Below are 13800 nucleotides of genomic sequence, written 5' to 3'. Positions count from 1 at the left end.
GTGTTTGCACAGCTTGTGTGTTTTAATGATTGTTATACTTATTTTAAAGGGGTATTTTAATTATATGGTAGAAAAATATAAGTGTTTTATGTGTGTTTGAATGTTTTTGTATCATATTTGGATCTTTATATACAAATAAAAGAAATGACATTTTTTTCTTTGGTTTGCAGTGAACCACATTCAAGATTTTATGCTGCTCAGATAGTGTTAGCTTTTCAGTATCTTCACTCTTTAGATCTCGTATACCGTGATTTGAAACCAGAAAATATTTTAATAGATCAGGATGGATATATCAAGGTATGAACTTTAAATTAATGTGCACACAATTATTTAGAATAATTCTTCAGAACGGAATTTGATTTAATGTCTGTGCAAATGGTATATAACATTTGTGTATCTGTAAAAAATAGTTGTATATAATATACGAGTTGAAGATTTGTTGAGAGATAACTAACAATTTAAAAGGTAAACATACATTGTTGTTTTGAAATTAGATAACTTTACTCTGAAAACCAGAAATATATCTACAGTAAATCTTGCAGCTTTCCAACTTAGTTTTTCATGTTAAATAAACTAAAACACAATGATAATAACTACACCTAAGTCTATTAGTTAAGGAGAACTGATTAAATTTTTTGTTTTTTAAATTAATAAGTTCTCCTTAGCTAATAGACTTAGGTGTAGTTTATTATCATTGTGTTTTATTTTATTATATTATGTACAGACCTTTTGAACAACATTTTATTAATCCTGTAAGGCAAGTGTTTCTATAGTTTACCCACTGACTGTATTTTATTTTCTTCTTAAGGTTACAGATTTTGGTTTTGCAAAAAGAGTTAAAGGAAGAACTTGGACATTATGTGGGACTCCCGAATATTTGTCACCAGAAATCATACTTAGCAAAGTAAGAAATGACTTCTGTATATCTTGCTTTTCTCTGCATTTCCTAATGCAGTTCTTTAATTCTTTAAGAAATGTAAATTAATGATTGTAATAAATTTTTATATTTATGAAAGTCTAATTTGTGTTGAAAATTGTGCTAGCTTGCACATATAATTTTTTTGTTATCAGAAATATTAAGTCTCTAGGTTTCCAATGCTTCACCAGCTATTTTCATCTCAACCTTAACCCTATTACAACCCTGAGCATCTTTTAAATGCTGAGTGCATAACTATCTATCAGATTTTAAAATGTAAGTAAATATAATAATAACTCCAACTTCAACACTTCTTTAATACAAAGAAATATTGACAAACTGACAGTTATTTTATGACATTTCATTGGTGTAATTACACAGAAAAAGTTTTTTAAAACTTTCCAATTTACATTTTTGTATATGTTAAAGAAGGCCCACCTGAACAATGGACTTAATTTTTCTGCCTTTTCTAAAACATAGGTTTTTGTTTACTAAGAAAGAAAGAACCATTCCTGTATTCTCAAATACAGTTAACTAAATCTGGTTTCTTTTTATGCAGGTTTGTTATAACATGCCTCTGCTCAAAATACATGCTGTGAGGTCATAAAGAGTAGGAACAACTACTAATGGAAAACATCTTTAAAAACAGCTTTAAACAAATTTTAATTACTAACTGCACATGCCAATGTTCTGTGAGATAATTAATGGTTTCATCATAGAGTAATAAAATATAGTTACTGTAGAGAACAATAATAGAATATGATGTAGTGTTTAGAACAAACAACAAATTAGGGAATTTTTTATAGTTTCTCCAACCATTCTTTCCATTACTGTAAATGTTTTTGTGTTAAATTGTATTTGTTTCAAAGTTATGTCAGTTAATTTACATGAAAAGATATCAGGTAATCATTATTAAATTTATTGAGTGCATTAAAGTGATGACAAAATATTCCAGTCACTCAGATGTGACTAAAGTTATTATTTATTCAATATTATTGTTAACTTAATTGCAGTTGGACATCAGACATAAATGAAAGAATTAATAATTTGCTGAAAACAAAATATTTGATAAGTTGATACTGTATAACCTATTTTTAACTAGGAATATTAGTAGTCGAAACACTTATCAAGCTTGGCCTGAAATAGTTTTAAAGGTCATGTATAAGGTCACTTAGGTTATTTTTCAGTTTATACATTTTGTGTGATTTATATTATGAAGAGGTGACTGCTACAATCAGTAAAACAGTGTATTTCAAACTAGATATATTTTATGAAATTAGTCAAGTTTCAGTTGAGTACAGAATATATAAAATGGAACTTCCTTACTGAAAATAAAATAGAAGTATTTTAAATTGCTAGAGGAAATGAACTATTTTACAGGTATTTTTCAAAATAATTTTTGAATTTTCACAACATTAAAGCTGTTAGAAAATTAAATCAAAATACATGAATTTTTCCGAGTCAAAACTCGATTTTGTTTATTAAGGTGAAGGTAACTTGGTGAAGTGTTTTCATTCTGAGAAGGAAGAAATAAAAAGGTATAAGTAACACCCTCTTAGTCTGTAAAGGGTTAGTAAATACACTGTATTCTTAGTTATTGAAATAAAGTTGCAGAGTATATTGAGTATTTTGACCTTGTCTGTTAGAATTTAATCAGAGGTGAGTATTTTCTTGAATCACATATTCTTTTTATTTCCAATGTCCCTTTATTTTTAAGTGGATCCCACTTTGTGGTGAGTGTTGTCCAGGTAGATATGCTTTCTTATCTTAAATTTTTACTAGTAACCATTTTCAATATAATTACTATGGGATGCATCGGTCTCTTTTAAAATGGGGGTGTTTGTTCCATAAGACCATCTAGGCATCTACAGGATGGTATTACTTTCTTATGGACTGCCACTCATGGACATTTGTGAGTAAAACTAAAGAGGATCCTGTCCATCCTTGGTGATGTTCAGGTTGAATAAATCAGAACTGGTTTGCTTATAAAATTGTTCGGAACTTAATTCACTTATTATACAGTTTCCAGAGCACTGTTCCTTAGGACTGCCTAATGTGTTTTACACCTCCCTCTCCAACCCTACTAGTCGAGATAAACAGGTCTTACTGCCACTAATTTCCAGATGCTGAGAAGGCAGACAGAGGCTTTTCCTCCAAACTGTTTGAGCATGTTCCTCTACTCTTATAGAAGAGGGTGAAGTTTGGGGCCCTCTTACTAGTGTTCTTGGATGTTTTACCCAGATGTCAGTAGGAGTGACACTAACCTCTGCAAGAGCATACTTGTAATTTTGGTTCAGGTTTGGCACAAAGCTATCCACTTGGGAAGTGCATCGACCTTCCCTTTGATCAGTGTTGATTTTGTCTATTGTTCATGGAAGGTGGTCCACTATCTTTTCATAATTCTGAATGTGAAGTGGTCCTATACTTGGTCCTTGGTTGAGCACAGACTCCAAGTCCTTTCTACAATTCCAGGGGCAAGCAGAATACTCCTTGTTCATTTGGTTGAGGAGTGAGAATGAATATGGCATGTACGATCCCATCTTTCTTAGCCTAAGGTGTTGCTTACTATCCCATCATGATTCTGGAAGTATGAAATGTATTATTCTATGACTAAAGATTGGGGTCTAATCAAACGTGTGTGTGTGTATGTACGACAACCCTTTAATTCCAGACTTGAGTTGTGGAACCTTGGCTATCTGACTGGAGCAGATCTGTCCTGATGATTACTTTTATTCTGTTGTACCTCTGTATGTCTGTTCTGGATGTAATGTGGTTCCCCTTTCTCTTGTACCACGTTTTTTCTTGCTACACTCTTGTTCTATAAAGATGCTTTCTGTATGGATAATACCTACACTGACTTTTTCACCTTCTCAATGAGGGATTCTAGCTATAGCATCAGTAGGGATTGTAAAATGTTTTGGAAGTTAACATTTTCGTAAACTGAAAATATATTTCCAATAATACATACATCCGCTGACACTATCCTGCCTTGCCTACTGGCTAAAACCTGGTGAATAGCTCAAAAAAAGTTTATCAGAATGAGATACTTATATACAGTGCTTAGATAGAAAGTGCATTGAAAATGGTGGAGAAATCTGTAAATTAGAATTTTCCTAAGGCATTCAAGTGGTTTATAAAAGACTGAAGCAACAATTCTCAATTCTTAGATGCAATAAGAGTGTAAACCCTGGAAATCGAGAAATAGCTGTAGTATCAGTGGAGGTAAGTATTGTTGGAAATACATTTTAAGTTTTGGAAAATGTTAACTGTGTGTGTAAAGTAGTTTGACAAGTAATATGTTTTTGTTTCTCTTAGGGGTACAATAAAGCTGTTGATTGGTGGGCACTGGGAGTCTTGATGTATGAAATGGCAGCTGGATACCCTCCATTTTTTGCTGATCAACCTATTCAGATCTATGAGAAAATTGTATCTGGAAAGGTATAAGAGTTATTCATTTTGAATGTGCTTTCATGCAAAAATATAGTATTTTATACATTGTTTTTATTTTCTTTTAAAATCTTGATTATATAGAAAAACATTTGTTGGGTTAATTGACCTTGAATATGAATATTTCCTTTTATAAGCTGAAAACTGCAATATTTAATTGCTATTTGTCATGCACATTACATAATTCAGTATTTCATTTAATGTCATTTGAACCATTGGTTCTTGGGTGATTTTTCATTTTGTTACACAGGTTTAATAGTTATACATGACTATAAACAATAAACAGTAAAATTTAAATGAAAACAAATGTAAACTGTTGAGAGCCTGGACAAATGTGATTTTTCTGTTATCTGCATTCATTCTACAAAGAAAAATGTGTAACTTGTAACAACCACAAAAGCATACAAAGTAAATATGAGGTCAGTCATATGTATAACTTAGATATAAAGAAAATAACAGATGAAACTCAATTTTACTGAAAGATAAACACTCTTGATATTCATTTGGAGGGTTTTAGCCTCAGGCTAAAGGTTATGTAAACAAATTTTGAAAACTAACATTAAAAATATATTTTTAATATTAACATGAAAATCAACGTGTACTAAGATTAATCATTCTGAGTAAGACTTTTACTCCATAAAGTCTAAAACAAATCTTTTGTAAAAATACTTAACTAGAACACTGTTTTATCTATGCAAAATCCTTGTAATATTTGCTAAAATTTTGCCAAATTTTTTTAAGATACTGCATTAAAAGTTATGTATAACTTCATGAATATGTGATGGTTACAAGTAATTCTTGATGACAAGAAACCCACTTGAAATAAAAATTTATCTCAGAACGACTGGTGTGGCCATTAACACTCCTACGAAAAGACGTTTCTAGTCCTGATTTCTCCAAGCCCGTTCCCCTGGCTGTGGTTTCGCTAGATAGTAGATAGGGACAGTGGGAATCTTGTTAATCCATTCATTAATGGATTTAAATGGCAATTTCATTTAAATACAAAATTATTAGCCTAATATTAATAACCTTTCAAGTTGCTCTGGGGCCTATTAGGCCCCACTTTTCGTAGGAGTGTTAACACTTTTACTGATAAGGAGAGAACAGTGTTTAGACCTTCTTAGATTATCTTCAGGTTAAGAAACCTTATCTGAATCTTAACCTGAAGATGACCAAGGAAGGTCGATACGTTGTCCTATCCTTATCAGTAAAAGTGTTAATATCCATATCTGCCATTCTGAGATACATGATGGTTACAAGGTTGGTCAAAATGACCAAGCCAATACAGAGAGGATTAAATGTTATCTATGGGAGTCTTTGACTTGTATTTGTGTTTTCTTGTATGTGAAACTCATCATGTTATTAAAAATTATCTTTTAAACTATGAACAGGTTCGGTTTCCTTCCCATTTTACATCAGACCTAAAGGATTTGCTTCGAAATCTGCTGCAAGTTGATTTAACTAAACGATTTGGAAATCTTAAAAATGGAGTGAATGACATAAAGAATCACAAGTGGTTTACAACACTGGATTGGATTGCGATGTATCAGAAAAAGGTATAAACTTGGTTCTTTTTTAGTTTAAGTACTGTATGTATTGTTTATATAATTGTATGGAAATGTAGCTTGGTGAGGAACTTGTTCTCTTTAATGGTTTCCAAATATTTATTAATATATTTATTTTGCAGCCTTGTAGAAGTTCAGTTTTAGGTAAAGATAAATAAATCATAGATAACAAATATACCTTTTAAGTCTCTTAGTAATTTATCTTTGTGTATTTCATGATAGGTGTGCAAAAAGCCATTGAATGATAACATATAGATCTACAAGTTAATTGTAAGTTTGTTTTAGTTGTGTTCACTTTTGTTTAGCATTTAAAACATTAAAAAATTATTTTAAAATAAGTGTCATTAAAAATACAGCAATATTCAACACTGATTAGCTTTGTTAAGCAAGACCTATCCTGAAAAGAAAGAACCAGTTTTCTGAAAATGTTTTATTCATATACTGTGGGATTTTTATTTGGCAAGTGAATGTATTCTCCATGCCCTTCTTAAAAACAAACTACAAATTGATGCAAGTCATTAACTGATTAGTTTAGAATTTATGTTTCTCTTGTATATATTCATTGAACCACAGGCTCACCTCTCGGTTTCCATATTATTTTCATGGCAAATATTTATTCAGTATAATTTTCATATTAAGTACAACCATTTTGTTAATTTTTTTATCAAAACATGCCTTCCATGTTTTGGATTAATTTTCAAACGTTTTGGAAAATTTACTTTTTTCTCTATTATTATAAATTGTTTTAGAAATATCATAATGAAGTTTGGCATGACCTAATGTTTAGCCTGTCTGATTGTGAATGCAGGGGTTCCTGGTTCGTATTCCATTGCCCCAAAAATGTTTTCTGTAATTTGATGTGGTAAGTGCATAATAAAAATGATGATCAAATCCCCTTTTTTAATTAAGTAGCCCAAGGGCTGGTTATGAGTACTGTTGACCAATTACGTTTTTGCTATTCTTATTCTATGGGATAGCATTTTCACATTAAATTGAAATAATGTTTCATTTTATTTGATACATAAATTATCTATATAAACAGTTAAAAATTTTTTTCAAATCAATCTTGTAATGATCAAATTATATTTGTTCAATATTACTTTTAATGTTTTTTTATACTTTATTGATTAATATTTTGAAATAAGTTCTACCTTATTTTTGTTGTTTTTAAGTTATATTTATTTGTTGTTTGTGTCAATGATCTTTGAATTTTACATAACTCAGGAAAAGGCTCCGTTTGTACCCAAACTTACTTCAAAAGGAGATACTCGCCATTTTGAATCTAGCGATGAGGGTGGCACTGGCTTTCAAAACCCATTGAACAATGCATGTGTTGAAGGATTTGGAAATTTCTAACGTCACATTATTATTCCTTTTGCGATATAACAGGTTGCATTTCACTTAGTATTATTTGCTAACAAAAATAGCTTTTTTTTCCTGCTTAAATAAACATGGCCAAAAACATTGCATCTTCTGTTTCTGGCTCTTTTACCTCCCATCTATGTAGGTGTATGTGAATTCTTATGCTGTTGGTGTCAGTATGTATTGTACATTAATATCATAAGCTTTCTTAAAATGCAGCTTCTATTCCATATAATCTGGTGTTGGGTGTAAAATGTAAAAAGAAAAAAATTATCTAACTTGCATATTTGTAATTAAATATCTTGTTTTGAATTTTTGAGATGGACAATTGGTCATTTATACATTAATAACATAAAACAATGTATTAATTGAAATTGGATACTTATGGTAGATAATTTATTTAGTTACTTATGAACATCTTTAGTGTCAAGTAAACTAAATGATTCATTGAAATTATAATTACATTGATGAATGTCATTAAAATAATTAGATTATTACAATTTCTGATTATTCCAATTATCTATGTAATCAAAATATAACTATCATAAGTTTCTAATCTTATTTAAGTTAATTCAGAGCTGTTCAGCTTAATTGGTGAGTGTCATGACTCATGAAAATAATTACATAATCAGAATTAGCATTTCCATTTAGTACTATCTTCCATTATTCTAAGTACATGTCTTATGAGAAGAATTGTTAGTTGACTGTAATCTGTTGCTGTTTCCAATGGTCAGTCATTTAGCAAGTTCTAATAAATGCGTAACTCTATTCTGTGTACTTTGTTACTATATAAAATTGTATTTATATCTACACTTTTTTTTTATATAGTATGAACAACAAATATACTGTTATGAATGTAATAGTACAGTTATAAATCAATCAGCACTTAATAATAATGTATAATGTTAGTCAAATATTTAACTTGCAGTAAATGCAAAACAGCAAATCTTATGACATGTTAAAACACACAAAGGTGAAAAAGATTTTAATGAGTTAGTAACTTCTAGGAATATAAAGTATGAACTTTAACCTTAATGAAAATTGTGTCAACAGAAGTGTATTTTATATTTACACTTCTTATCACTGTTTGGTGAATTCATACACATTCACTGAATAAAAATCACACAATAAATTTAGAATTACTGTGAACTCCTGATAAATATATTGATGTTTTCTTTGAATTTGTTCCAAGACAAATCCTATTGCACAATAATTATTATTCTAAAAGCAAAGCATCATAAAACAAGGGATGAATATGCAATTGTGTCAAAACTTTACGTTAAGTTGATCTAACACACACACACACACACACACACACACACACACACACACACACACACACACACACACACACACACACACACACACACACACACACTTACGTTCACCATTGCATATATGAAAGAAGTCAAAAGGATAAAAACAGAAAACATCCAACACACCTTAGCAGTGAGAATAATAAGTTTTTGCCTTCTCTTGTATGGATGCTATATCATTACTGATAGAACTGACCTGCCACCTACTGACAAGGAATTTAGTATCAGTATTTTAAAGCTACACTGTCTTGATATCAGTTCGTTTTTTTGTGTGTCATCTTATTTTTGAATGAACAGTTTTACAATAAAATGTGTAATAGTTCATTATTATCAGAATTATTTAATTTTTAAACAAGATAAAGTGTAAAAAAATATGCTTACAGTTTTTAAGGTAAGAGATGTTACTGAGATAAATGAAGATGAGGACATACTTTGGTAAAGTGTGTGTGTTTTCTTATCTTCAGGTTGAAGCACCTTTTCTTCCTAAGTGCAAAGGACCTGGTGACACAAGCAATTTTGACGAGTATGAAGAAGAAACACTGCACATATCAGCAACTGAAAAATGTGTCAAAGAATTTGCTAACTTTTAAAATCAAGTAGAATTTCTCCAACATACATATTGATATACAGGTAGTCTAGAAAAGAATTTGATGACAAACTTTTAATATTAACCTGTTGCATACTCTTCAGAGGAGAGAATAGTTCCTTATAAGTCAGCTCAGCTGTTGTAATATTTCAGTGTCCATCACCTGCAACTACATCAAGCACCTCAGGAAGTAATGCCAGAGAAACTTGAATTTACAAAACAAGAAACTACAAGAATGCATGTGAATGAGATGTTACTTTTTATTTGCCAGACAGTGTTCTTAATCTAATTGTTTTGTCACAATTTTGACTAGGATATAGCTCGTCACTTTAGTTAGAGAATAGGAAAGTGACCATCAACTTAAAATTATTAATTTTTGAATGATGTGAACATGTAAAACATTTATCTCCTAGTTTTTCAAATGTTCATATGTTTTTGTATTGATGCTCATATTAGTAAGCTATCAACCACATCATTTACATTGACACATATGTGTTTCAAAGTTTATGTGGTGTACAATGACATATATTAAATCTTTCAGCTTTTCATTAGTCTTTAGAATGTAATTGGACCTACCTTAAGCAATACCTTGAATAAGAGAAACTGTAATAAGTATGTTCTTCAAAAAGTCCTTGGTGAAGGTTTTGGGTACTTAAAAAACTTTTTTAAGTGAAGTAATACCCTGTTACAGATCCATACAATTAAATGATGCCATGTTAGTTTACAACACATTACCAAGTATTGCTCAGATTGGGGCAAATGCTGAAATGTTAAAATATCAATAACTTTGATATTTAAAAGTAGTAATTTATATCACTATGTATTTCACATGTGGGTGATAATTTCTTGAAATTTAATCATACAGAGTTACAATGTAATTTTATTAACAATTATGTGTTTAATTTTGTCACTCTTTTTGATTTGCAGGCCCAAACTTGCATTTCATGTGTTAATTTTTTGAAGTTTATTATTATACATTTATGGCCAGCATCTTTGTTCTCCAGGATATCTGCTCAGCAACATTGTACATAGTTGTTTCCAAATTGTTATTCATTTCATAATTTCTTATTAAACAATTAAATAAATTAGTGATAATTTTCCTGCATATTATATTACTGTTGTTTGCCATTTAATGCCTGTAGTAATAACAAAATCCTCTTAAATTTTTTTTTTACCAATGTTGACTGCTGTAGCCATAGTTGTGATAATGCTTGGACCGAATTTTCATGTGTATTTTTGATATTTTCTTCTACAAGTGATGTATAAACTACTCCAGTAAATACTAAGTTAACTTTTTCTTTGGGCTATATTATTTGAAATAATTTTAGGTATATCTAAAAACAGGTATTCATATATTGAGATTTTTATCTCCTATGTTCACATTAAATGTTCCGTTTTTTGGTTTCTTCTTAGACTAAAATTAAAATAATGGCTAAATGCTGTTGATTGTTATCAAAACAAACATTTACAGACATTGATGGAATTAAATAATTCATTTATTTCAGTATTTAATAAATAATTGTGTGAAATAAGTTATATGAATGTGCCATGTTAAGTCTATTTTGAATATAAAATGTATTTATGGTCAACAAAATCTAATAAGAATGTTAAATCTGTTTTCCCACTGAGCTTGTAAGATAGTAGGAAATCTTTTGATGTACAGTGTGTGTTGTCATATGAACAAGAATTAGTTTACAAAAGTTGAGTTTTATTGTTATTTATTTTAGGTTTTTAATAACTAACAGTAGTTTTAAATTCTTTGTTTCTACAGCTTACCAGGTCATAATTTCAAGTACTGAATTAAATAAATATAGGTAAATACACAACATCACATAAAGTAATTTACAATAAAATTTAAATCTAGTTTAAGAGAACAATAACAAATGTGAAGAAAACTAGTTCTAACATTTTCCACATCCTCTTCAGTACAACATTTGTCTGTCTGTAAACAAATTTGGGACTGAAGATAATGTGAAACTAGCTGACATTTAAATTTGTTATTGTTCTGTTGTTGTGGGTTTAAACTTTACTAATTTTAATGCATTAGATAAATAACATGATGGACTGTTGTTCAGAAATGTAAATTTGTTGTTGGTATTCACATAGGTGTAAATGGGGTTGTCCATTTTACTGAAGATGATTTAGTCATTGGAACCTGTGTGTGATCATATTGCAAGTGTGCTGCTGGAATGTTACCATTTTAACTAACTAAGTGATGTGTTTAGTCTAGTCTTTCAAATGTGTAATGGTTATTTGTACATAAAGTAAGTTGATGACGTACCACCAACTTTCATTATGTTGAACTCTTTGTAATTGTATGTTTATTAGTTTGTGTTAAAGAGTATTTCTTCTATTAAAAGTTGTTATATATCATGATTTCCTTCACCTATAAACTGATTTTCTTCATTGTTTTCTAAATGTTCAATTTTCCTTATGAGAAATTTTAACCCGTAGCTAAAGAAAGTATTACCAGACTTATTATTATTTATTCAAAAAGGTTAATTAAATATTCTTTTTATTCAGTTTGTATGTGTACAGGTACCATTAAATGTGTATTTTATGGACTTTTCTTACTATCAGATGTGAAACAGGCTTATTAACGAGATGGCCTTCATGATTCACAATATACTCAACACGTAGGTTAATGTTATCGTTGTTTCAGATCAGTATGCAATTAATGTTTATTTCTACTAAACTAACTTGTGTAATATAATTTAAGTTTTAGTGTGTGTGTGTTAACAATCCTTTTTTTTTACTTTTAATGGAATTGAGAATAAATTTAGTTAAAAGACTGGATGTCAACTATTTAGATCGGTATATAAAATTATATAAATACAGATTTGTTTCTTACTAGATTATGGCCCGGCATGGCCAAGCGCGTAAGGCGCGCGACTCGTAATCTGAGGGTCGCGGGTTCGCGCCCGCGTCGCGCTAAACATGCTCGCCCTCCCAGCCGTGGGGGCGTTATAATGTGACGGTCAATCTCACTATTCGTTGGTAAAAGAGTAGCCCAAGAGTTGGCGGTGGGTGGTGATGACTAGCTGCCTTCCCTCTAGTCTTACACTGCTAAATTAGGGACGGCTAGCACAGATAGCCCTCGAGTAGCTTTGTGCGAAATTCCAAACAAACAAACAAAACTTACTAGATTATAAGCAACAAACACTACTCTTTACTACTCTAATGAGCACATGTTTAATTTTTTTTATGTCAGTTGGTGAAAGATTTCATCGAAATATGGATTGAATATAGAGTTTAAAAAAAAAAGTAATACCTAAAGGCTACCACATCCTAACTGGATATCTAAGTGTTTTTAGTTTGTGGAAGGTTTTTATTGTTGTCGAAATTTTAATGAAAAAGTATAACTTCCATAGAGATGTACAAAGTGAGAATGTACGTCTGTTAAGATGGGCCTCTCAGAAGCTTTTAAGGCTTAGGGATTTGTATTTCTATCATAAACTGATCCTTTGAGCATACGTGTTTTCTTAACATCATGAAGTAGTGGATATCGGTAAGCCTAATATTTAAAACCCTAGCAGGGAAGTAAGTGTTTGACGACTAATACATAGTGGTAAGTGCATTGTCACAAATAGTAATCAATTATTACTTGCTAGTTCACATGCAGTATTCTGTGAAATGTACACACACAGAAAAGGAAATGCTGTGATTGTAAAGTTATCAATTTTGTTTTCTCTAAGTTAAAGTACTGAAAGAAAAATCACTTTGAGAATACAAACAAGAACGCTAAAGTTCAAAGGCATTAATGTTTCAAATGCTAAAGTTTTACAAATATACTGCACCTTTATGTAAAGTTATCAAGTAGAGACGATATCTAAAAACGTTGAGATTTAAGTTTAAATTTACAGACAAAACGTGTAATACAACTATCTGGAATTTAACTATGAATAAACATTGGGAAAGTCAGCACTTTAAAAGACGTTCTGTAGTCATTTTTCTTGCTCTGTATGGCAAAGAAGAATATCTGAATATTCTTGGCTTTTTGCCAAAAATATCCACCAAGGAACAAATGAATGTTCTATCTCCCCGCTTGTATGTTCATCAAGGGAAAGAAAATTAATTAGCTCTACTATTAAGTCTGAAGTTCAGAAGAGAAAAGTTGCATCAAACTATATTTGTGCTTGAAAAATAATTCTTATACACTACCAAATATTGCATGCGAGACATAACCATTAACATTCTGTAGGGAATAGAATAAGAATCCCAGAAAATTTAGCACCTAAAAATTTCAAATAGAAAAAGTTTTAGCATATCCATGGTAAAACCTAAATATGTAGTGGTTGTCTATAGCAGCAAGAAAAGTATTCATGCACATCAACCAGCTTTCCCAATGCGTAGACGTTGGCAGTCCGATGACCACCTTGTTTCATTGTGTTGGAGATCTAATTATATAAATGATAATAAATGAGTTGAATAATAATATAGGAAGTAAACTTAAAACGGATATATACTCAAAATGTATAACTAAATATAATCAGTGATAGAAGAACTGAAAAAAAGTTCGGAACCTATAAATCTGTTTAATTTTCAGTGAAATAATCATCGGAACAGTGTGATTCCACTGAAAACACAGGCCTGCGGTGGTTTGTCTTA

General features: G+C 30.5%; 1 protein-coding gene across 16 annotated transcripts in view; it reads left to right on the top strand.

Moving 5' to 3' along the window:
• The window catches only part of LOC143223216 (cAMP-dependent protein kinase catalytic subunit alpha-like), an 85099-nt gene extending 73343 nt beyond the window's left edge, over nt 1–11756 (top strand). For 10 of the 16 annotated variants that reach the window (XM_076450848.1, XM_076450850.1, XM_076450858.1 and 7 more), the window contains 5 exons: nt 171–297; nt 809–904; nt 4232–4354; nt 5755–5919; nt 7153–8659. In XM_076450848.1, the coding sequence (XP_076306963.1) occupies nt 171–297; nt 809–904; nt 4232–4354; nt 5755–5919; nt 7153–7284 (643 nt within the window). In that variant the 3' untranslated portion in view covers nt 7285–8659. Of the gene's footprint in view, nt 1–170; nt 298–808; nt 905–4231; nt 4355–5754; nt 5920–7152; nt 8660–9070 lie in introns of those variants that run through there. The other 6 variants (XM_076450860.1, XM_076450849.1, XM_076450851.1 and 3 more) reach the window with 1 other exon arrangement.
• The last annotated feature ends 2044 nt before the right edge of the window (nt 11757–13800 follow it).

The sequence above is a fragment of the Tachypleus tridentatus genome, chromosome 8 (genome assembly GCF_004210375.1).
Source record: "Tachypleus tridentatus isolate NWPU-2018 chromosome 8, ASM421037v1, whole genome shotgun sequence".
Classification (NCBI taxonomy): Eukaryota; Metazoa; Arthropoda; class Merostomata; order Xiphosura; family Limulidae; genus Tachypleus; species Tachypleus tridentatus.
The sequence above is the reverse complement of the archived record's forward strand: the minus strand, read 5'-3'. Positions and strand labels throughout refer to the sequence as shown.